Raw genomic sequence first — 25,825 nt, 5'->3', positions numbered from 1 at the left:
CTATAAATAAACGATTTTCAAATCATTTTCAGAACGTTGTGCACCACAGTACAAATAGTACAAGTAGTAGCCTAGGCTACAATTGAAAACAGCAACGACAAAAACGGCTGATTTTTAGATATTACCACGGCTTTGATAAAAGAGATGAAGAAAGCAAGCTCTTAGTAGCTTTCATTTTCAGTAGTTTTGTGCCAGTTGTTATAAGCCAACAAATCACTTTCCAGGAGGTAAAACCAGTTTACCGTAGTACACGTCAGTGATCCTGCCATTAGCTCGTCATGCAGATGTATAGCCATATCTTCTCATCAAGCATAACCTGATGGAGCGAAGCGTCTTTATTCCTTCAAAACTCATTCAGCTCATTCTTTCCGCGTTACCGTTGTTTGAGAAGTCTGGGCGCAAGAGTGCCTGAAGAACTTTTGGAGGACGGTTTGGAAGAAGAGGGAGTTGTTTCTGTGAGAAACTCAATCTCGTATACAGTAGCGGCCTCCATCTGGGAACTGTCACAACTGACAGCACCACGGGCACTGGCCTGATCTTCCGCGCAACATTCAGCAAAACACAGTAGGCTACACTCTCTCAGAATGGTACATTGTCTGGTTGTTTAATTATTAGGAAATCAGCTGGTAGCCTAATTTATAACCTCATACAGTGGCGCCGCAGTATTTGAGAAGTGTAGCAGATCGATATTTATTTGAGAAGTGTAGCAGATCGATATTTCTGTCCTGTCAATAATTCCAATATAAACGGGAAACGTTTTTGGGTCAGTGACTAAGAATCCATTCATCTACAATGAATGTGATTTCTTGTGTAGCCTATACATTGAACCTAATGGTTAAATAATGACAATAGGCCTATATAGGCTAGTCCTACATATATAAACAATATAAATATAGGCTATATATAATAATAAAATATAAATTAAGATTACAAAAAGGTAAGATCAAAAAGTGGTGTGCAAATCTTAAATTTATGAACAAAAGAGGATTTCGTAACTTCATTTTTTTGTATAGCCTATTTTATTCGAAATCACTTGGAATATTGTATTTACGCTTTAATTACTCTTCTTGTTGAAAATAGGGTGTTTAATTCTCCATTTCAGTCAATATCAGACTTGTTTTGTTGCAAAAATGATCAAAATGGCTGCAAATGTCGGCGAAACGCACCCAAAATCATTTAACTCGCATAACCTAAATTAAGTTAAATTGTTATCTATTATACTGGGACACAACGAGGAACACATTTATGTGTGACAAAATGTAAAAAAATAATTTACATCTAATTACACCGAGGTGATCCAGATCTATATTAAAATATAGTGTACGGAAAACCATATCAAGTGCTGTAGAACTTTACGAACTTTAAGAACACACGACATTGCTTAAAAAGGCCTGCGTATCTGTTCTGAATTTTAAATTAGATAAGACTGCGACATTCAGGTCTAGTTTTTTGCGCGATTGTTTTTAATCTAAATGTTTTATCTGAGATCGTGCCACTTGTAGGCTATACAACACAGACTTTTTTCGAAGCTTAAAATGTTTTAGGCTATATATAAATGATTTCTACTGAACGGTTTTTATGCTTGAATTTAGGTTGAGGTAGGATCACAGGCCTTGTACGTGATTACGTTTACCATATAGACTGTAGGCACAGGATGGCTCTGTTCTGACGTCAACATGTCTACTAGCCACTGCTGCAGACAGAAAAAAAATGGAGGAGGGTCTTATGAGCTAATGGTTTACAGATGTCTGTAATACCAAGAAAAATATGTTGTTTGGTCTATGCTTTAAAATATAATACGACCCTATAAGTTCGAGAACTTTAAGATCGAGTTTTGGACAATTACACAAAAGAGACCTAGTGAATTTGTTATTATGCTGGGAAGTGGCTTGTGCCATTGGCGAGGCAAGTTTATAGGCTATAAAGAAGACTAAATATACAAAAAAAAATTTTTTTTTTCTGTGCTGGTCAGGATAAGTAAGAATTAGAGATATTAAATCATATGAGACATGGGAAGTGTGAGATAAAAGAGCTATATACCAACGAAATTGTATATTCCTGGATTAGACGACTTCGTTTGCTTTAGTGCCTGGAAGTAAGGGCTCTACTACTTTGGGCCTTCAGGAATCATGGTGTCGAATGTAAGAAGTGTTCTCTTCCATTTGGAGAGTCATTCCTGTTACAGCAGCGGCAGCAGGTCACAATGAGGTCACAGTATTATCTGTATTCTTAATCAAGGGAGTACGGACGGCTAATTTTATCTGAGACGCCATCTTGACACTCAACAAATTATCTACAATTATTAGCGCATAGGACCTGTGGAATCAGACAATACAATGTAATGTAAGCGGTAATTTAATGCAACTGGATGGGTCTTAAATTGTCTGTGTGTCTTCCTATCTAAGCAGATTTACTCTGGTGGAGATGTCAGTTTAATTGCATGCCTTAAGAACCTTAGACGAAAACTATGAGGCCTGCTCCGAGAGAAAAGCACTTAGCAAGTAGCACGTTAGCCCACAAAAAAATCACCAACAAGCTAATAACAGTCAAGAAAAATGTTAGAAAAAGAAAAAGACTAATCTTTCTAAATATGCATCGAATGCATCATTTCAAAAATCGTAAAACATGAAGAATCTATAATAAATCACTGACGTCACTGTATTATTACATAGGCTATTCCATAATTCCATTATATTATTATTATTCCATAATTCCAGCCGGTAGGCTACTGCTGGTTCTGCTGTTACGGCCATTGCCAAAATTCGGTTCTATGAATTGTGGTGCTAACCCCCCTCCACACCAGTGGGAAGTTTCAGCTGCACATTTTGATCGGCACGTTATCAATCATTTGGGCATTTTCCACAGGCTCCAGTGAGTCTACTCAATCATTTATTTTAGCAGTTATGGAATTAAACGTCTTGCAGTTTTGCCACTTTATAGCGATTATACAGCGTATAATTGTATTTTGTACGACCTGAGCAATTTCAATGTTAGAATCGTGTTTATTTAAAAATACTGTCAAGGATAGCCTAATTAACATTAAATAGCCTGAATAACATGAATAGCCTTCTTCGATATTTAGATGGTACTCTGGATTCTTTCCTCAATCAATAATATAGGCTACTATTGTGATTTTTTTTTCTTTATTAGCCTATATGACCATTGTATAAAATACCCTATACAGTCATGGAAACAAATAATCATTTTAATTAATTTAATTAGCCTATAATTTTATATTTTTTGGCACCTGCTGCAGAAACCGTATCACCTGTTCAACAATGTTCATTTAATGCTGTAATTCATTAATATGTAAATTTCGTCATGCACACTGACAAATGTATTTAAAAGTAAGATAAATGCAAATGTTTATTTTGACAATTATATGTATTAGTTATTATTTTTTAATTGTAGTTACTTATAGACAGCGTTGTTACCCGAAGCAGCCTGAAAGGTAGGCCTACTTGTAAAAATAATTAGCCTACCTGTACGCAAGGCCGATAGCTACTGCTAGCATTAACAGTTTATTTGTAATTAATTGTAACTATTTTTAGTAGCCTATTTAGTGTTGCAAGCATAAATTGACAAACTGTTCACAACAGCCACGTTGCTGACCCTTCAGCAGTTTTGTCAAATGTAAACATTTGTCTTAAAAACTTCAGATTACTTTTTAAAAGCCAATATGGCTCAAAGCAGGACACAGTTTGGGCTGCTTAAATCATTCTGTTTGTGCTCGAGGAGCTGCTGCATGCATCGCGTGAGTGCTGTTTGATTTGACTGTCACGTCTATGTAAGTAAAATTGAAAATATATTCAACAATCTCTCTAGGCCCTGAAACGTATCATTAATTTCTACACTCTAGTATATATTCTTCTTACGAACAGCACTTATCTTCTGTGAATAATTATTTAGTGTGCAATTTACCAAGTGGCATCTTTATGTTAAATTACATTTCAATACAACAAAAGGTTTAAGGCTGTTAAAAACACAGTGGTTTATTGAATTAATTACACTGTTTACATCTCCAGATATTATTTAAATTTTGTGTCTCTGGACGGAAGTGCACTGGGTGGACTCGACAGTTGTTTCAGACACCAGCATTGTACGACCACAAAATAACATTATAACACTTCATGACATTTTCAAATAAAACATTTACTATATCATAACATCGACTAACCTTCCTCATAATTAAAGAAGAGAGAGACAGAGATAGATACTGAAAGTGATAGAGAGACAGAATGAGACAGAACTTCACGTGTACTCCTTAGTGGCAGATATCTCATTTTGATTCACAATGGGACAAGAAAACAAACAATAATAAACCAATATCAGACAGCAACACACAATCTCTTACCAAGAGAGTAGCCTATCCTCCTTCTAAAATGGAATGGTTTTTCCTCAAATATCCACTGTCCGTAGCGGGAAATTGCACATAAATATTCCATTAAATAAAGTGAGAGAACAACTAAAAATGAGTTCAGAGGGCCTCATTTAGTGTCTTTTGCATTAGTCTCATTGTTTCAGTTCCAATGCCCACACATGCTGCGGCCAACCAGTTCTCCCTTTAGTTTTCTTGTCATTGCTGCTCCCTGAATTTTTCAAAACGTCGTTCTGTAAAAAAAAAAAAAAAACACAAAAGAGATTATTTGTATAGCTATTACACATTAGGCTACCAAATTTTATCAACGTACTGGTCACGGTAAAGACAGCAAATGTAATAAATTAACTTATAGCCTACAACAAAGATACAGGCACAGCAGCGTTCACAAAACAAAGTTTTCCACAGAATACTTTTAAGCTTTTATATCAAAGTCAAAGCAAGTTTCCATTAGGTTATATGCAAGTCTAATATATGACAAAACTTTTTTTTGACGTTTATGAAGATCTATTCACTTTATTTAAGACCTTACCATTTCTTTCTTTCGCCTTTCTTCTTTGGCGTCTGTCTTTTTGAATTCCGCTTTGAAGGCCTCTGCTTCCCCGTTCTGTTCGTCTTTGTCCAGAATGTCCATAAGGTAAGCAATGTAACTGGTAGCCAAACGAAGGGTTTTGATTTTGGACAGCTTCGTATCCGCGGGCACGTTGGGAATGCATTCCCTGAGTTCTGCAAAGGCGCTGTTGATGCTCTGAGTCCTGCGCCTCTCTTTTCGGTTTGCCGTGGGTCTACGTTTCACTGGTCGGGGTCCCATTCCAACGGCGCCGGCCCCCGGTACTCCTCCGTAGTGCGAGTGGTCGAGCCCGGGGGCTCCCGCCGAGTATTCGGGGCTGTAGGAGGGTGCCATACTGTAGTCTGGAGGAGACATCTCCGGATGGCTGATAAGCCACCCATGAAAGTAGGGGGGTTCTTCATGACAGCGACTGGCAGCAGCTGCGGCAGCGAAGGAATAGCCGTCATGATGCATCACCGAGTGGTGGGGAAACCCTCCTACTAAACTCATGGCGACAGACTTGTGTACCCTAGGGCGAACCACAGACGGAGTACGCTTTGGCTCTCAGATTGTGCGTACTTTGACTTGACGATTTACACACTGGTTGTCTCCCCATAAAAAATATTAATTTGTTGCTTTCTAGCAGCAAAAAATGCAGTCCTGCTTATTTGTCCAGAACAAGGATACCGCTGAATTTCTAGCAGATCATTAACAGACGAACAAAATAGGCTTCAGCTGTAACTGCACTCGAGTTATTAGTGAAAAATCATTTACTTACACTTATATTCACCACTGCAAATATCCATCATGAGAAAGTCCCATTGCTAATAGTTATTAATGTTTTAGCGGTGTTCAGAACCTTTTTTTTCTGAATTTCAAACCCGTTATGGAATCAATGAGGTGGAGCGTTGGATGGAAAAAATTCCAATCCCAGTCGATGTTGTGCACGCAATTCGCAGCCTGATTCACTCTGTGGAAGCAGGCGAATTTCGCCGTTTGATCTCCATGTCAGCTACATATTCTGAGCTGCTTGGGTTCATATATGTCGTCAAAACTGTTCTCAGCCAATAACGTTGTAGAGGAGGAGGGACATGAACTGCGTCGTTAGGGTGTTTACGCTCACAAATTGCACGAACCCTTGCAAAGATAGCCCACTTATAGCCTATATATACAACATATATAAAATAAATGTGAAATACATGCAAAAGGGACTGGTAACGTATGCTGCCATTCCATGTTTATTTGATATTTTGTGTGTGTGTGTGTGTGTGTGCGCGTGCGCGCTCTTGCGTGCGTGCGTGTGCGCCAATTAATGGCATTCATATTTTTTATTCATTTTAAATGTATGTGTGTGCCGCAATACATCCAGTCTTTCGTACATTTAATTTAAAGCCTTTAATGCAGCAATGAAACTGGCTAAATAAAATTGCTTTTTCCTTTTCAGATAAGCTGAGAGTATAAACATTTGTATAAGATGCCTTTTTAACAAACAAAATAGAGATGGATCGTATTCAAACTAGAAACCTGGATGAGATTGATTTTTTTTTTAAAATTGTTATTATTTTTTAAGTATCACTGCTTCTTGAGGGGGAAAACAAAACAAAGAATAGTAAAGTGCAGTTCAAGATTTGACATTTAAAACATGTTAAAACTTTATTCAGTGTGCTGTGCATTTTTATCTGGCATATATAATAAGAATGATGTATACATCTATATAATAATTTGAACTAGCTACAGTCGGCTGTAAAATTTCTTAGGCCTAATCATTTAAACTTTTATTAAGTGCACATAGATAGATAGTTAGATAGATAGATAGATATCACTTTTGATACATCTAGGTAATATAATTATACTTTTCGCTTGTCAAAAACGAGTTCAATAAAGACATGTGTGATTTTATAAAAATAACAAAAAGGCAAAAATTCAGAAATCTTGTGTGTATGTGTAAATGTTTAATCTACATACACATTCAGTGCATGAAACAAAAATGTTTTTTAATTTGGCAGTAGTAAGATGAATGGATCTATTTTCCTTTCCGTAATAGGCCTAGGCCTATAACTTGGTGTTTTAATGAACCAATAGAAACGCATTATAAACACATAAAAACAAGTATAGAAGAAAATATTATAATAATGTAAAACATAAATGTAACGTAAAATGTATAAAATAGGCTAATATCGTAAAAGCATTTAGTCTTTTAGACTGCATTTGAATGTTTTGACAGAAATGATCACCAATCCCACAGCAATGGGATTTTTATTATATTTGATAAGTTAACAACGACGCTGTTTCGTCGTGTTAAGTCCAAATAAGCGCGTAGTTAAAAAATTATTGATGCCATTAAAGTTTAGACATCATCAAGAGCAGGACAGTGATTTTGACTGTAATATATGTTTATATCGTGTGTTTGTGTACGAAACACTTTACAAGAATGTTTCCTTGATCTGTTAATCCTCAATTGATTTAATCCTCAGCCGTTTATTTTTCACGACGTCTATGCTTGAACACGTATTGTGAGCGTAGTGTAGAAAAGTGCAGAAAATTTGAACTGAATCCAAAAGACATGCTAATTCTGAGCAGTGTTGGTTGTATTTTTTTTTTGTTATTTATTGTTTTTGTTTTTTACCATGCGAGTATCAGTGCTGATTGCGAGCCCTTTCGGAGGACTTTGAGCTGACATTTGAGTCTTTTAATTTTGACAGTTCACAGTGTATTGTTCCAGGTGCCAAATATAACAGCGATGTTAAACAATGTGTGAATATTTATGGGCATATCTATTCCTGTCTGTGTGTCAGTGTGTGAGTGAGAGAGAGAGAAATTAGGGGAGAGGCAGAAGAAGGAGAGAAAGAGGGAGTGGTGTGTGTGTGTGTGTTTGTGTGTGTGTGAAATTTCACAAATTTCACAAAAGAAGGTTCATGATTTATTCGTGTTTAAGTGTTGTGTGTGGGGTTCAGGCGTAATTCATCTGTCTGAATGGAAGTTCTCGAGTAATTTAAATAGGCCGAGTCTCCAGTTAATGACATATAATCAGCCTGCAGGTCACTTGGTCAGACTCCTGGTATAGACCCCTCCTCCTCCTTCTGATCTCCTTTCAAACTGAATTTTGTAAAAATAAATAAAGTTATGCAGAACCAAATATTTGAGCATGAGAGAGGTATTTAATAATCGTTGCATGAATCAAAACTAATAGACTATGATCAGAATGTATGAATATGTATTGGCATTAACAGGATTTAGGCAAACGATGAATGGAGAGAAAATAAAATAATAATAATAAAAACAAATGACAATAAAAATCTGCATGGTTGTAATTCTATTTAACTGAAACTACGTAATTCAAAGGGTTTTGTTAATGTTTTTAGCAAAGAATCTAGAATTACAGTATTTTATAATGAAGAAGAAATTCCGTAAACCGTGATGTCGTTTTAAACCTCCCCATGCGTTCCCTGCATATTCACCAATATTTTAAAGCTCTATATATTTAATTATTATATCCCACCTCTGCTTTCAGTTTTCCTGCTCAGTTCTGAATGTTCATTGTTGTTATGTTTGATGATTAAAGTATCCCACTGAACTATCATATGCTTTTCCGTTATATTAGACAGTCTGAATTTTAAAGTGTGCTAAAAATGAAAATTTTCCTTATTGACATACCTGATCCAGCAAAAGGTTGAAGCCTAATGTCCCATCCCCCAGTCAGTCCAGTGACCGGTGGGCTCCTTCTTTCCTCTGGAGGTCTCATTAAGAGAGTCGTGTGCTATTTTCAACATTTCCTCAATCCAGTGACTTAAAATAAAGCCGCTCAGTCACACCGGCGGAAAATCCACCCAAATCACGTTACCCAACTTCTTTGCCAGACGTTTGTTCTCTTTGCCGATGTAGCTGTGATAATTGACCGTCTCTGAAAACTGACATGTTTTCCCACCTTGCCTCTCCACTAATATGCCGACAGGTAAGCCGTAACAAGCGCCTCAGCTTAATTTATATCAGTATTAAGCCCATCTGATATGTCAACTGATATGGAACAGGCAAAAGGCCAGATTTAGGGGACATTTACGAGATTTTAATACAATTCATCTGCCCTCATGAATCACAGTCATTATAAACAGGTTATTCCAAACATGCGGTGAATTTATTTGCTTTGGCACACACCTTTTTCTTTCTTTCTTTCTTTCTTTCAATACAATGCAATACAAAATACCGTTTTAAAATTGTCGTTAACATTGAGTTATTTAATAATTTTAAAGAAGACCATTATTTCATTTGATTTAATAATTCCCTTGATTTGAAAAAATAGCGCATATTTAAAAATGGGGGGACAGTTTTGCTGTTGTTGTTGTATTGATGCATTCCACCATTTCATTTAAAATGTTATTTGTCAATTAATTATCCATAGAAAAGTTTTTGGTTTAATTCACAACATTAGTTTATGTGAACGAGTATTCAAGATAGATATATACTTAATTATTTATCGACCTTTATTTGATTATTGATTATTTGACTATAAAAATATTAAGCAACGTTTATTTTACCTAAATATCTAGAAATTTAATAAAATGACACAGACACTCATTAAAAAGTAATTTTTAGGAATAAAAATATATTTACCAAGGATAATAGGAAGAAAGATGGTGAAGTTTTTCTGTTTTTATTGCAGGGCTTTCTACAAAAGAAAAACATAAATATTGAATGCATTTTTAGTACTGTAATGTGCAATTGTAAAAGTCTTTTAATTTGATTGATATTTTATATTTTTAAATGTATAGCTTAATTTAAAAGCTGTTTACACAATTAATCATAACACATGCAGGCCTAAACAGATCTATAAAATGGATTTATAAACTTAATAAAATTTAAATATATATTATATATTAAATATATAAGTTATTTTATACTAATGAATGGAAATTTGGTATAGCGGATAGAACTCATAGGTAACAGTGTGAGAAGACTGTTTTTAAATTAACATTAGAAGAAGGGTAATTATAACACCATATATAAATATATATATATAGCAGTGTCTGATACCAGTATATGATACCAGTATACATTTTTATACATTTCCAAATCTCTAAGGCTGTGTTCACAGTTAAATGCATGTGCATCATGAATGCCTAAACACTTAACTTTTGTCAGTAGCTCTAGCTCTTGTGAATTCTTGCAATCAATTTTCAAATATTCATTCATGAGAACCCTCCTCTCTCTTTCCTGTCACTCATTTTCTTCTCTCCAACCCATCAATAATTCTTATCTATACTAATCATCACTCAGAACCCATGTCTTCTAACACCTGTTCACCCCCTAACACATAATATCTCATCCTCACTTTCAGAGCCAGCCTGAAAGATGTGCTCTGGTGCTCCCAGAATGCCCAGATTCGGAAGCAATTTGTGGATAGGCTGGTTCTGCTGCTTTCCAATGATGGTTAACTCTCCGCCTGATCAGAACCACTTCCACTATCTCCATTCGTCTCCAAGTTATCTTCATTCCCTCCGTATGTTTTTGCAGACTTCCCCACTGGACCACAGACATTTTCCCTCCTCCTCTTCATCTTTCCATCACCACCCACTTCTGTTTTCATCCCCCCCTTTCTTCTTGCACTGTTTTTGATGGTTCAAAGTCTCCTCACCTCTCCTTCACCATCACTCATTTCCTTTCAGCGCACACACATACACAGAAACACAAGATCAACCCTCCCATTGTTTCTTGCCCTCCTAAGTTACTCTCTGATTACGTAAAGCAGAAAAGTATGAGAAAAAGGGCCGAAATGAATAGAGGGTTAATCTCCATGTGCCTCTTGATCAGGCTGCTGTCCGTTTCGCACCATTGAGGTCAATGTTGAAGCCCTACAGACAGTAATACGAGCAGCACACCTGACATGTGGGAAAAACAGGCCTCAGAGCCAGTGTGATCAGACAAGCCCCTGTGTAACAGACACGGACGACTCATCCGTTCACACACCAGACTCACGTTCATATTCGCTCACCATGCAGACATTTCCTCCTGGTGTCTATTTGCAACCACATTAAGTATTATCACCAATCAATCTCTACCCAAATAAAATGAGAGTGAAAAATCATTACACTAATGAGGACAGCTTGTTTTCAGTCAAGCTCACTTTTCCAATAATCATCATCATCAGTCTGCCCTCCGGTGTTTCTGCTGTATGTTTCTGCATCACTAATGCAGCTACAACCACCTAAAGCAATTTCACCTCCCAGAGTCTCTGCGTTTACAGACTATATTTTTTTTTTCTGGAGCTCAGAGTAATTTCAGAGACAAATGAGATTCATAATTCACATTCTTTGGCCCTAACACAATACTACTAACCAGTTTATGCAATACATCCCAAATCCAATAAAAAAACAGGGAATCTGGGCTTTAATCAGAGCCATATGTGCACATGCTTGCAGTGCACATCGTATGCACAACAACATGACATCTTACACCAATCGGTAGACAATATGCTGTAAATGACCTCTTTCTCAGTTTATGCCAGAGTTTCTAAAACAATAAGGTTTTTCTGAAGAGGTTGTGGCATTATACCTCAGTTCAACCCCCAAAATTAAAATTCTGTCCTTACTTATAAGTAGTGTATATACTCACCTTAATGTAGTACCAATTCTGTAAGACTTTCTTTATTCTTTGGAACACAAGGAGATATTTTGAAAAACATGATAGAATTTTCGTTTTTGTGTGAACTGTAATGTTAGACTCACGTTCATATTCGCTCACCATGCAGACATTTCCTCCTGGTGTCTATTTGCAACCACATTAAGTATTATCACCAATCAATCTCTACCCAAATAAAATGAGAGTGAAAAATCATTACACTAATGAGGACAGCTTGTTTTCAGTCAAGCTCACTTTTCCAATAATCATCATCATCAGTCTGCCCTCCGGTGTTTCTGCTGTATGTTTCTGCATCACTAATGCAGCTACAACCACCTAAAGCAATTTCACCTCCCAGAGTCTCTGCGTTTACAGACTATATATTTTTTTTCTGGAGCTCAGAGTAATTTCAGAGACAAATGAGATTCATAATTCACATTCTTTGGCCCTAACACAATACTACTAACCAGTTTATGCAATACATCCCAAATCCAATAAAAAAACAGGGAATCTGGGCTTTAATCAGAGCCATATGTGCACATGCTTGCAGTGCACATCGTATGCACAACAACATGACATCTTACACCAATCGGTAGACAATATGCTGTAAATGACCTCTTTCTCAGTTTATGCCAGAGTTTCTAAAACAATAAGGTTTTTCTGAAGAGGTTGTGGCATTATACCTCAGTTCAACCCCCAAAATTAAAATTCTGTCCTTATAAGTAGTGTATATACTCACCTTAATGTAGTACCAATTCTGTAAGACTTTCGTTATTCTTTGGAACACAAGGAGATATTTTGAAAAACATGATAGAATTTTTGTTTTTGTGTGAACTGTAATGTTAAACAGGCTACATTATTTTTTGTCATAGATATTTGAGGTTGAACATCAGGGAATCTCCTTTCTCAGTTCCACATAATATTGTCTCTGTTAACAAGCTTTGATTTATTGTGTCCCTCAATCAGTCACACACTATGGATTACTCTGCTTTGCATCACATCCTCCTGGACTCTGAGCCACATACTGTATGTCTGAAAACCCTTCATATCCAATCATGCCACATGGATGAGAGAAACTGTTTGATGGTCAGCTCATTTCTTGAGTGTTACTACAGCTGGTGTATTCCCTAGAAGATTATGGACTGCTGCATGTCTGATTATTAACAAAACATTCAGAAATGAATCTTGAGGCCATGAATCACTTTATCTAATGCAGCTGTTTAAAACCTTTCAAAATTTGTCACTCTATTTGCGGAGCCAAGTTGTAATTTTCAATTGAATCATTCTATATGAATGTCAATAGACCAGCTCTTTCTTTTTGGTAAGATGGTGGATGGGAATTGCCTAGCAAAAGTATAGCCTTTTCCCAGTTTACGCCATCTTTTTGCAACGGCTCTGATGTGCCAAGCAAAACAGGGCCTTTACCTTGCTTGTCATTGGCTGTTCTCTTCACAGGTGCTTATGTGGCTTGCTGTGTTTTGGCTGCTAAGGCCAGGCCAGCTTTTGTTTTCCTTATGTCTTGGACTTGTCTATTTGTATGACTTTGCACTAGGGTTTCCAGTATGTCTTCTCTGAGTCGTATTTGGCAGTGCTGTGTTTTTGCGAAGCTGAAAAAAAAAAAGCATAGCAAAACTCCTAATGGAATACATTACACTTAGTGTCTAGAGTCTAGACTGAGTCTTCTGTACGTAGGGTCATCACTAATAAGTCTTTTGGAAAACATTGTGAAAACCACTTTTAGTGCAGTCCCTATTGCTTTCTTCTCAGAATGTTCTTGTTCCAGGTCTTAGGGTTTCCAGTATGTCTTCTCTGAGTCGTATTTGGCAGTGCTGTGTTTTTGCGAAGCTGAAAAAAAAAAAGCATAGCAAAACTCCTAATGGAATACATTACACTTAGTGTCTAGAGTCTAGACTGAGTCTTCTGTACGTAGGGTCATCACTAATAAGTCTTTTGGAAAACATTGTGAAAACCACTTTTAGTGCAGTCCCTATTGCTTTCTTCTCAGAATGTTCTTGTTCCAGGTCTTTTTTATTCCATTTCCTATTTCTCTGTTTTCATGGGGGAATAAAAACAAACAAGGATTAGTCTGTTATTACACACTTTCACAGCTCATTAATAGACATATATTTTTTATGGCAGTTATTGCAAGACAACAGCAGCTTATTTCCAGTATTTATTTGACTAAACAATGGACGTGTGTCAGTGCCTGTGTTTTCCTTCCCTCTGAGTGGAGCCATTAGGCTTCGTTGAGACTTCTGCGGTGGGTCATCATATCAAACCGTAGTGGACAGACACCAGGCACACCAAACATCCAGTCCATTATTAATGCGGCGAGGGTAGACTGTCACAGCGGCTATGATGGAGAGTTTTTCTTGACTCTGCAGTATTTCACCTTAGTCCATCCATGCCTCCACCAATCATGAAGTGTGTCTAGGTTTGCACGGCATAGTCTTTATTCACTAGGGAAAGTGGGTGGGTCTTTCTGTTTGTATGAAAGAAAGACAAAGAGAGCTGCAGTGGAATTCCAAAGAGATAAATACCTAGATATGAGTCAAATCCCAGGCATCCACGGACATCTTTACCAGACTGTTTGGGCATTACTTGGCCTGAGTTTGTGGTCCAGGCCGATTTATAGTAGTGCCGCTCGCGTCAAAACCAACGTATATCATGGCAGGGCTCTCTTGGCGGCCATTATCCCCCCCAACAATGTAATCCATGCACACAAGTGTGCCTAGCGCTAATTTATGGCATACTGATGGATTTACACCACTCTCCCCATTAGTGTGTACATTACCTTGGGCATGTTATGTAATGGTGTTAGGGAGATTTGGGGAAAGGATAACAAGTAATAAATTTGAGCTCTTCTGCAGTGAGAATGAAGAGTCTGGGTTCAGACTGGTCAGAGTCACAGTCTCGCTGGACCTTGGCTCACTGACAGTGTTGTTTCTTTGTGAATCATCATGAAATCTGCATAATTGAGGTGTTAGTGCTTGAAGCAAGTTGAGAGGTCTTGTGTTGAAAGTGCTTAAACTAAAAATCACAATGTCAGCTCAATTGGAAGCAGTTGGCATAAAGTCGATCACAACAAAATGATTATTTAAACAGTTATGCAGCTCAAATAATACACACATTTTAACGTAAGTGCATTTTTAGAATTATAAGGCTTCACATTTCTGTTTATAAATTGTCCAAGAATTATTTCCAAATAAGTTTCTTTCTAATGTGGTATTTAACATTATGCTACAATGAAATTGATTAAGGTTAATTTCTGTTGAACCTAGAATATTTCTTTAATTACTATTGGAAGTTTGTAAAATAGCATAAAAATAGCATTTAAAATAGAATTATAAGTCTTCACATTTCTTTTTGTAGATTGTCCAAAAATGATTTCCGAATGAATCTTCCAAAAATGGTTTCCATCCAATTGTTTCTCACTGTAACCTCAGTGTTTGCTTTTTTTTTTTAATGAAAATGAGGTACGTTTTTGATGTAATAAAATAAATGAAATTTATTAAGCTTAATTTCCATTGAACCCATCTTTAATTAATGTTGGAAGTTTTTTAAATAGCATGGTAAGACACTTTGAACATTGGTGCAAACAAGCTATGGTATTATTTCGATGCAATTTAAAAAAGAACGAAGTGAGAGTACACTATCATTATAACTCATACAACATAAAGTGAATGATGTTGAATTAGTAGAAAAAGAAAATGTGGTTACAAACTTAGCTCATTTGTCTTATTCAAGCCCTTTAATGACCAAGAATCACCAACTTTCTCTCATTTAGATGGTACAGCACAGCTGAGGCACCTTCCAGACTATTTAATTGTAGGCCATTCTTTTGCACTCCTGTCACTGATGGCTCAGAGCTCTTGTGGAAATTCTCAATGACATACTTTCCTGCACCTTATGAGTCATTATGACTGAAAAAGGAAAGATAGAAGAGAAGAGATGTCTGATTTCCAATTCATCCATCCCTAAGCGCATATCTGAGCAAATATACACTAAAACAATTTACTGAAAGTGTACACAGTAGAAGTGCCAACATTAACACTTCTCTGCTGAAGCACAGCCAGGTCTTTTTTTTTTCCAGGACAATATTTAATGTGAACTAAGATGTCCTTTCCATTTGAAGAATAATAACGGCTTTTTCTATATTTGGCCAGGGACATCAAAACCTCGATGTTTCTCATATAGATGATGAATTACCTTCATAAAGTTGTGTACACCTGGCAGTTTTAGTGTTTCTCTGATAAATTTTGCCTCTTATTGGCATACTTACGATGCCAAGCAGAAACAAATTATACATACTCATTGATTCATATTTTCTATTTGGCCAAAAATGTCAGAAACACAACGGCGAGAGTGAGTGCCCCGAAAAGTTCAGTAATGGGAGTGATGGCAAAAATCCAGGTGGCCTGAACCCGTTAGAATTAATCTGAGTTCTAAACGAGAACCTGAAACACCCTTCTCAGAGATCCAGCTAGACAAGACAGTGATCTTTGTCGATAAAACAAAAGTAACAAATGGCAGGAATTTTACAGCTAATTTGGCAGAGATAATCTAAAAGAATGGGGAAAAAAGTGATAAATGAAGCTGAGGGAAACTCTTTGGCCCTGCGTCAACGGCTCAAATTAGCGCAAGTCTTTGATACTCTGTTAACCAGTGGATGGCACTGGCTTCTGGAGTGAGGAGTGGTGAATAATTCTTATTCTTGTAAGGGGAGTGTTTTAATTTGTAAAGATGAACAAGATAAATCATTTATGATTCTATCCTACGCATTTTAGAGAACACAAATCTAGCTCCAGTGATTTACAGCCATGGCCATAACTTTAACCAATGTGCTAAAATCTTTTGCGGTGAGGAAGTGTGCAAATTTATGTCGACATCTCCCCAAAGATATGGTGACAGAATATAATCCGTTCCGGTATTAGGAGACATATTTTCTCAGGATATAGAACTCAGCCGAAGGTCATGTGGATGCTAAAATATTGTTAACAGGAACACATACATCAGTGCAGTGGAGCAACACCCAAGAAAGTGTTTTTGGGCATGCTGGACATTCTTTCTTAGGGCTTTATACCAAGATCTTTTTAGTGAGGGCCTTAACTTTTAGGAGTATGAGCATATCACGGAGTGAACTCTAAAGTGTCAGGGGGAAAAAAAAGGGAGAGGATAGAGATAACCGCTGGGATTGAAGAGGAGTAACTGTGGGAATTATGACCAGCTCACACTGATGGGGTTTGCATGAACCATATTGACACGGTGTTGCCTAAGCTGGAGATGCCGGACCCCTGTGATCACACCACATGTGTTGTTGTAATATTTAGAAGATGCTTGCATTCACTTTTACCCTTTCTGTGTTGGAAATGGTGCTAATGGGTGTTCTTGTTTTCTTGCCAATTTACATATAATTCATACATTTGTTATGAGAGTTATATAGTCTAACACTTTATATATTTAAAATTTTGAAAAAAAAAAAAAACATTTTAATGAAAGGTGTGTATTCTATCTTTTTCTTTGTACTTTTCTGTATTTTAAAGTTTCATATTCGCAGTTACAGTAATGTAGTTGTTCACATCTCTGTAAGTGTACAAATGCAAGATCACATGGCTCTTTTTCAGATGATATAATTAGTCATTGTGAATTATTTGAAATTGTTGCACTCATGATTTTGAAAATGCGTTTGATGTTTTGGTTTTTATAAATCTCACTTATCTTTCAGACCACTTCAGTGTCCCAAACGTTTGCTGTGTTTACATCTGAATCCCTTTTTCCAGGATTTGATCCAACATGTACAGGGACTGCTTGCTCAAAGCCGAAAAGGGGAAAGATATATTTTTTGTTTCGCCACAAATCATAAAAGTTTGAGATGGCTCAGGATGTGGAACTGTAAAGACAAGCTCCAGACTCTGATTATTTTAGTGTTTGTCACCACAGTAAAGGAATGTGCTGCTGAACTCTTAAAATAACAATAGATGTCTCATAAATAAGTGTTTTAACAGGGTAGCGGAGTATAAAATCCTTCTTATTTGAGAAATAAATAAAAGAGCTTTCATAGATACATAAAAATCGATTTATTGTATAAATTCACTGAGAAACAGGACTAAAATTGAAATAGTTTGATGTTAATACAAAGTGATAGAATCTGTTAATACCACATTATTTGAAAATGACCAGATGGTGCATACTACCCCTATTAATGCAACTGTAAATATATTTAATATAGGCCATAATGCTCACAGAGTATGTAAATTATATGTGTAAGTGAACTTCACAAGCAATTGCACAGGCTTAATTTTGCTCTGTAATTATAACAGACACACTATGGAGGCCTTTATCAATGGCACATGTGGTAAACATTGATTTAGGACTTTGTGTTCGTCAAACATAATTTGGTTTTATTTAAGAGCGTCTTAGATCTGAAGTTCTGGAGAATCAAAAAACATGACTGGGCTTTTAAGAATATAGTAAAGTTTTTATCACAGCAGAAACCTCTCCCAGTTGAAACAATGTCTGAAATGTAGTCAAACCAATATCCCAAGAGTTGTTGCACATTGCTGACTATGCATCTCAGAGCATTTTTTAACTCATTGATCATTGTAGGTACTAGATGTAGATGAATCGGTTTTATGTTAATATATTTTGCTTATTTTATTTAATAATTACAAAACATTCGTATTGTTGTTAAGTTAATAATTTATAACTAGCTTCATTTCAGTGGAATTTTTTCAATCAAATTTAAAAATTGTAGACAAATTAATTTCTTTTATACCCTCACAGTTGGTTGGTACTTTAGCAGTACTGCAGGGATCTGTCATATTATATAATATTTGTAGAACCATATTTGAGAATTATTTTACAACTTTACTTATTTTCTCAGCTTTTCTTTTATTTACTTATAAACTTAACTTATTTTACTACCTTATAAATACCAAATAATGACTTTCACTAGTTCTTTTGGAAAGCGTGAATGTTTAATAATGGTAATAACTTAAACTGATTTTTTTTTTTTTTTTCAAATCATGTTTTCTGTCCTCTGTAATAACTGTCAGCATAAATGTACTGGCTCTTGTTACTCAGAAATGTCCTGTTGGAACCTCTCATATAAGAATTCTCCCTTTCCCTTTTTGGCGATGAGCAGATAATTCCTTTTGCTGATGATGCCTTAGGATGTTCCTTTCAAGGATGTTCGCAGTTCAATTACCAGAGCCTCTCCCTCTGTACATGTTTACGTTCACATGGAAGTTCACGGAGCTGTTTGAAGAATGTCAGACAGATAAACCAGTATGCTACATTCTGGCACAGTATGAGAGCCGTAGCCAACATGTCCAATTTGTAAACAAGGCGGCCCATCTTTTGAGGATGAAGAGGGAATACATTTCCCTCTCTCTGTGTCTCGCTGCATGAACTTTTCTCCTTTCCCTCCAGCAAGCCTCTGGATGTAGAGTTCCTTCTATCCGGGAGATGGATGGTTCATGTTCAAATTCACGATAACTGATAAGCTCTTATTTCTTTGGAAGTTTTAGAGGTTAGGGAGGAAAACGTGACATCTTGAATCACAAAAAAAGTTTGGAGTACTTGAAATGACTAGTTCTATATAGAGATCCACATGTAGGGGTATCAAAGATAATATGGTAAATGTCGGTCCTATATGATTTGGTGTATGTGATGCCACACACTGGTGTGTGTGTGTGTGTGTGTGTGTTCCTCTCACATTTACATTTACATTTACATTTAAAATGTAATAATTTTGCAGATGCTTTTATCCAAAGCGACTTACAAATGAGGACAATAGAATCAATCAAACCAATAAAAGAGCAACAATATGTAAGTACTGTGACAAGTCCCACATAGCTTTTTTTTTTTTTTACTAATAAATAAAAAGAATAAGAAATAGATAGAACAGAAATAGAACAGTGAGAGCTAGTGTTAGAGGGTCAAGTTATTTTTTTATAATAAATAAAAAGAAAACAAGTAGATAGAATAGAAAAAGAATAAAGAATGCTTGTGTTAGAGGGTCAAGTGTATATGGAAGAGATGTGTCTTCAGCTGTTTCTTTAAGATGGCTAAAGACTCAGCTGCTCAGATCACATTGGGCATGTCCATCCACAGTTAAGGTAAAAGTCTGTGAAAGTGATTTCGTCCCTTTTTGTGTTGGCACTATAATGTGCCGTTCACTTGCAGAAGTACTTGCTACTTGAAGTAGTACATTTAGGCAAAGGTGGTTGTTTTGTAGGCAAACATAAATGCCTTGAATTTTATGCAAGCGGCTATTGGTAGCCAGTGCAAAATGTGATATGCGCTTTTTTTCGGCTCGTTAAAAAATTTTTGCAGCCACATTCTGGATTCGTTGTAGAGGTTTGATAGAACTGGCTGGAAAACCTTCCATAGTCTATCCTGGACAGAACAAGGCTTGAACAAGGAGTTGTATAGCATGTTCCGATAGAAAGGGTCTGATGTTGTATAAGGCAAATCTGTAGGACCGGGCAATTCTAACAATATGGCCTTTTATCATTAATTCTGCTGCAGCAGGACGTTTTGCTAGTGGGTCTTCTTTATTTGGTTGCCAAAAGATGAAATGAAGATTTTCGCAACTCTAGGCAGGATGTATTGCTCATCTGTAGCAAGAGCAAGAAATAGACTCGGGCACTTTCCAAATGCTGCTTTAAACCTTGGCGCCCCTTGATTTATTAAAACTTCTGTTCTTAGAACACTGTCCAATATGAGCCAAGAGGCCCATATAGATACATATATAATGTGCTGGTTATATACAGCAGTGATTCATATCACGGTATATGCAGTCCTCTAGGTGAATGTATGTCAACCTCATTGGGTGAATGGCGAAAAATGGCACAGAGAGTTCCAAGCCCCAAAAATCAAAGGCTTATTCAAGGCACAGGCCTACTGCCACCATGGCATCTCTCTTTCTCTGGCGCCGGTCAATCTCTATGAATGCAGGGATCCAATGATGTTTAAGTGTTGTTGTTCGCCCAGGACGAGAGGCAGTCATGTTCGTCTTGCAGGAGCGGTTTTATGATGACTTTATTTATAATGACTTATTTGGTGGGGGTTTATAGAGGAGCGGTCGGCAGAAAGAGGAAATGAATTAGCCTCTGCACAGATGGCTTTTAAGGCAAAAGACTGCATGACAAATGTTCCCTGCCCTCCAGACCCTGAGCCTCAGTATAACAAATTGAAAACGACGATGAAAAAAACAGTAACAGGACACTGACTTCACAGTGGCATTGTATCTCGCGTCTCGCTACACAACATAAATATATATAGTAATAGTAAAAACGGGAGCCTTTAATCTTTTAATACCCCAGCCCTCCACCCCCTACTGACTTAGCGTAGTTGTGTCTATATGTGTCAAGTCTGCCTCATGCTGAGGGAAACAGTGAGCAAGCTCAGGAAGTTACTTACATGATTCTTCTATGGAGCTTTCGACGGTTTTGTATAGAATGAGTTCTTGTCCAGGTTCATAAATTCAATGATAATGTTTCATGTGATGTTGATGCAGCCACTAGGTGCTTGGAGATAAAATTAATGTATTTCTATGGAGCCTCCCCTTGGAGGAGAGGTTTTAGCCTGGAGCTGTGTCTGCCGGCTGGTTCTCATTTAGAATAATGATGGAATCCTCAAACCTAACAGGTTCGGCAGAAGTAAAAAGTTCTCAAGATTCTCAGGTTTGTGTTCTAGCAACAGTGATGTCAAACCATCCACTACAAGGTGCAGTCACCATTTACACGGACTTAAAATGTTTGATTTCTCTCAGACTAAAGCAATAATTCATCTTTTTTAAAACAGCGGTGTCCAGTTCTGTTCTTGGAGGGCCAATGTCCTGCACAGTTGAGCTCCAACCAACCCCAAAACAGTCTGAAAGTTTCTAGAAATCCTGAAAACCTTGATTATCTGCTTTAAGTTTGTTTGATTAGAATTCAAGCTAAACTCTGCAGGATAGTGGCCTTCCAGGAGCAGGATTTGACACCCTTGTTTTAAAGTGTCATGCGAATGCTTTAGTCTGAGTGAAATCATACGAGTCCAATATTTGCTGAAGTTAGTCTTGACAGACTAATATGATTGTAGCTTGGCATCATACAATGTTGATCAAACTACAGTTGTCCTTCACTATTCAATTATGAAGAAAGATTGATTGACAATGTGGGGACTGCCCTTCCCAGACTGTGAGGTCTAAACCCACAGGCCCCTTCACAGAAGCATCCAAACATTGCTAATCATTTAGATGCCTAAATGTTGTGTCAACTTTTTTTGAATCTGGTCCTTCATTCAGTAGTTTCTTAAGGAATGTTCATCAGCTCTGATGTTGAGGTTAATTTCCCTCCTGCTGGTCTCTGGCGGTGGTCCCAACAGGGTTGAGAGAGTGCTGAATCTGTTCGGGACTTAATGCTCCACTGCCCAGGAAGAGTCTCTGATAATGGCTCTTGATCTGTGAGGCTGTCTCTGCCTTGTTATCTGGATGAGAGGCCGACTGGAGGCCGTAGACTTATCCTAACGACCCAGTCGCTCCGGAGGGGCCACCCCCTCGCTTTCTCTCTCCCTCTCCCTTTGTGGGCCCTTTCAAACTCTGACTGAGGCTCTTTCCACTTCCAAATTCAATGTAACCAAGCAAATAATGCCATTATGTCTTTCTTTAATCTTGTTGTGAACCCACAGGATCAATCTTTGCCTTCTGTGGTCATTTTAGTATGTGGCTCAACATTTGAGAGTGAAGGAAGAAGCAGGTCAAAGACTCGCCATATTTTTGCTCTGCACAAGATTTGACGACTATTATTATTATATCACTGGGCTATCCTCCGGTGCTCAGCAGGGCTACATTGGGGTCTCTAACTCCTGCTGGGACTGTTAGCAGAGTCCTGCTGTTCTGCCACATGCCAGGAAAGCACCATAAACCCATAAACAGACGTTCAAAGGCATTTCTGTGCCCATGACACAGGCTCAACCTCAAAAAAGAGGACAATGATGGACGAGAAGAGCATAGAGAGGGGTTGAGGAGGGAGAGGGAGGAATGAGGTATTCATTTTGACACGTTGTGATGTGTTAAATAGGCTCCAGTGCTCCTGCTAACTGCTACACAAACACAAGGTGTAATTTTTAACACAGATGCTGTCAAATTAGCCACTTGTCCACATTAGCACTAAGGCTAGGTAGCATTGATTAGGCAATGCTGATTGAGACCTGTCTAAAGCATGAGTGGCCTCATTTACACCTGGTATTAACATCCATTTGGTCAGTCAAGTGGACAGAATCAAAAATATATTGTGATCTGAAACACATGTAATCAAATTGCATTTGTAATATAAACACTAAAGCGTCCTGAAAGTCCTTCTTACCTGTCAATCATCCATTCCCGGTTTTAAACTTTCCTGGTTATGTGGGGTCTCAACCTGTAGATCAAAATATTTTGAAAAGTCCAGATTTCACAAAACATCAGTATACCACTGACATAAAAATTGCTTTAAATTAGTGCTGTCAAACGATTAATCGCAATTAATCGCATTCAAAATAAAAGTTTTTGTTAACATAATATATGTGTGTGTAGTGTATATTCATTATGTATATAAATCCACACACACATGCATGTATATATTTAATAGAAATATGTTATGTTTATATATTAAATATATTTATATATAATATACATTATATGAATATAAATATATACTTGTAAATATTTTCAAAATATATATTGTATGTGTGTGTATTTATATATACATAATAAATATACAAACTGTTCTGGAACAGTGTTGTAAATACAACTTAACCACTGATTTGTAGTCGTGTCCTCTTTTGGAAGACCAAACAAAGTAGTTTCGCGTGTTAGAACGAGCCATTTTAGGTAGGCGTGGTTAACTCTTAACTTTTATAAAGAATATCTCTTTGGTTTTGAGACTTTAGTGTTTGCAACTGTACAGATCTTCTTTATGCACCAAGAGCTTGTAACACTCCAAAGAGAAAGGAAAAATTGAAATCGCATCATATGACCCCTTTAAATGTTGAACGGCCCTTTGTTTAAACAAAAAATAAAATAAATATACTGCTGTAAGTATCAACAGAAAAGCATGAACACACATGTGTACTTGGACACATGTACTCTATAACTCACAGTGGGATACTTCAGCAGGACTCTAAGGACACTGAAGGCCTGGATTAAATGACCATCTGACTCCACAGGGTTCCATGTTCAGGCTTGTAGCTCATACTGTTTTCCAACGAACCATAGGTTTTATTATAATTATTACCTAGTCTTGTTTTTAAACGTGTTCTCTGTTAAGTTGGTTTATTGAACTGCACAATTTCATTTTGTTGTATAATATTAATTATTTTTAAAAATGCAAAGAGAAACTGAATCACTTGTGTTTTGTCTGCAGGTCTTAGGCTGTTGAGTGCAGTGATGGGAAACCATAAAACCCCTCTTGACTTAAACAGCTGCTTTACAATTTTATGAGATTGTTCTCATATACAGTGGGTACGGAAAGTATTCAGACCCCCTTAAATTTTTCACTCTTTGTTATATTGCAGCCATTTGCTAAAATCATTTAAGTTAATTTTTTTTCCTCATTAATGTACACACAGCACCCCATATTGACAGAAAAACACAGAATTGTTGACATTTTTGCAGATTTATTAAAAAAGAAAAACAGAAATATCACATGGTCCTAAGTATTCAGACCCATTGCTCAGTATTTAGTAGAAGCACCCTTTTGATCTAATACAGCCATGAGTCTTTTTGGGAAAGATGCAACAAGTTATTCACACCTGGATTTGGGGATCCTCCGCCATTCCTCCTTGCAGATCCTCTCCAGTTCTGCCAGGTTGGATGGTAAACGTTGGTGGACAGCCATTTTTAGGTCTCTCCAGAGATGCTCAATTGGGTTTAAGTCAGGGCTCTGGCTGGGCCATTCAAGAACAGTCACAGAGTTGTTGTGAAGCCACTCCTTCGTTATTTTAGCTGTGTGCTTAGGGTCATTGTCTTGTTGGAAGGTAAACCTTAGTTCCAGTCTGAGGTCCTGAGCACTCTGGAGAAGGTTTTCATCCAGGATATCCCTGTACTTGGCCGCATTCATCTTTCCCTCAATTGCAACCAGTCGTCCTGTCCCTGCAGCTGAAAAACAACCCCACAGCATGATGCTGCCACCACCATGCTTCACTGTTGGGACTGTATTGGACAGGTGCCTGGTTTTCTCCACACATACCGCTTAGAATTAAGGCCAAAAAGTTCTATCTTGGTCTCATCAGACCAGAGAATCTTATTTCTCACCATCTTGGAGTCCTTCAGGTGTTTTTTTAGCAAACTCCATGCGGGCTTTCATGTGTCTTGAACTGAGGAGAGGCTTCCGTCGGGCCACTCTGCCATAAAGCCCCGACTGGTGGAGGGCTGCAGTGATGGTTGACTTTCTACAACTTTCTCCCATCCCCCGACTGCATCTCTGGAGCTCAGCCACAGTGATCTTTGGGTTCTTCTTTACCTCTCTCACCAAGGCTCTTCTCCCCCAATAGCTCAGTTTGGCCGGACGGCCAGCTCTAGGAAGGGTTCTGATCGTCCCAAACGTCTTCCATTTAAGGATTATGGAGGCCACTGTGCTCTTAGGAACCTTAAGTGCAACAGAAATTTTTTTGTAACCTTGGCCAGATCTGTGCCTTGCCACAATTCTGTCTCTGAGCTCTTCAGGCAGTTCCTTTGACCTCATGATTCTCATTTGCTCTGACATGCACTGTGAGCTGTAAGGTCTTATATAGACAGGTGTGTGGCTTTCCTAATCAAGTCCAATCAGTATAATCAAACACAGCTGGACTCAAATGAAGGTGTAGAACCATCTCAAGGATGATCAGAAGAAATGGACAGCACCTGAGTTAAATATATGAGTGTCACAGCAAAGGGTCTGAATACTTAAGACCATGTGATATTTCAGTTTTTCTTTTTTAATAAATCTGCAAAAATGTCAACAATTCTGTGTCTGTCTGTCAATATGGGGTGCTGTGTGTACATTAATGAGGAAAAAAAATTAACTTAAATGATTTTAGCAAATGGCTGCAATATAACAAAGAGTGAAAAATTTAAGGGGGTCTGAATACTTTCCGTACCCACTGTATATGATACCACAGAAAACATGCAATCCCAACATTTTAACACTAAGATATATCTTAATGTGTTTAATAAATAAAAAATATGAAAAATTGAATTCATTTTATTTCTGACAGCTAAAAGAATCAGCAGTTTATTAAGGTTCTTATGTACTTAACTCTTCAGTAATATTAATATG

General features: G+C 37.3%; 1 protein-coding gene across 1 annotated transcript; it reads right to left on the bottom strand.

Annotated features, from left to right (window-relative positions):
• Nucleotides 1–3,977: 3,977 nt before the first annotated feature.
• Nucleotides 3,978–5,921, bottom strand: LOC107752229 (heart- and neural crest derivatives-expressed protein 2). Its single transcript, XM_016568147.1, has 2 exons — nt 4,911–5,921; nt 3,978–4,611 (listed from the first exon to the last, which is right to left on the bottom strand). The coding sequence occupies exons 1-2, from the start codon at nt 5,436–5,438 to the stop codon at nt 4,513–4,515; spliced, it is 627 nt and encodes a 208-aa protein (XP_016423633.1). The 5' UTR covers nt 5,439–5,921; the 3' UTR covers nt 3,978–4,512.
• Nucleotides 5,922–25,825: the final 19,904 nt, after the last annotated feature.

Source organism: Sinocyclocheilus rhinocerous, unplaced genomic scaffold (assembly GCF_001515625.1).
Source record: "Sinocyclocheilus rhinocerous isolate Xijiao unplaced genomic scaffold, SAMN03320098_v1.1 scaffold110, whole genome shotgun sequence".
NCBI classification, from domain to species: domain Eukaryota; kingdom Metazoa; phylum Chordata; class Actinopteri; order Cypriniformes; family Cyprinidae; genus Sinocyclocheilus; species Sinocyclocheilus rhinocerous.
Note: the sequence above shows the minus strand (reverse complement) of the source record. Positions and strands in the feature narration are given on the sequence as shown.

What these genes read in the sequence shown, in the direction of transcription:
- LOC107752229 (XM_016568147.1), bottom strand. Translation starts at nt 5,438, where the DNA reads ATGAGTTTAGTAGGAGGGTTTCCCCACCACTCGGTGATGCATCATGAC. An exon ending in AAAGGCGAAAGAAAGAAATG is followed by an intron (nt 4,612 to 4,910) that starts GTAAGGTCTTAA and finishes TTTTTTTTACAG; the next exon opens with AACGACGTTTTGAAAAATTC.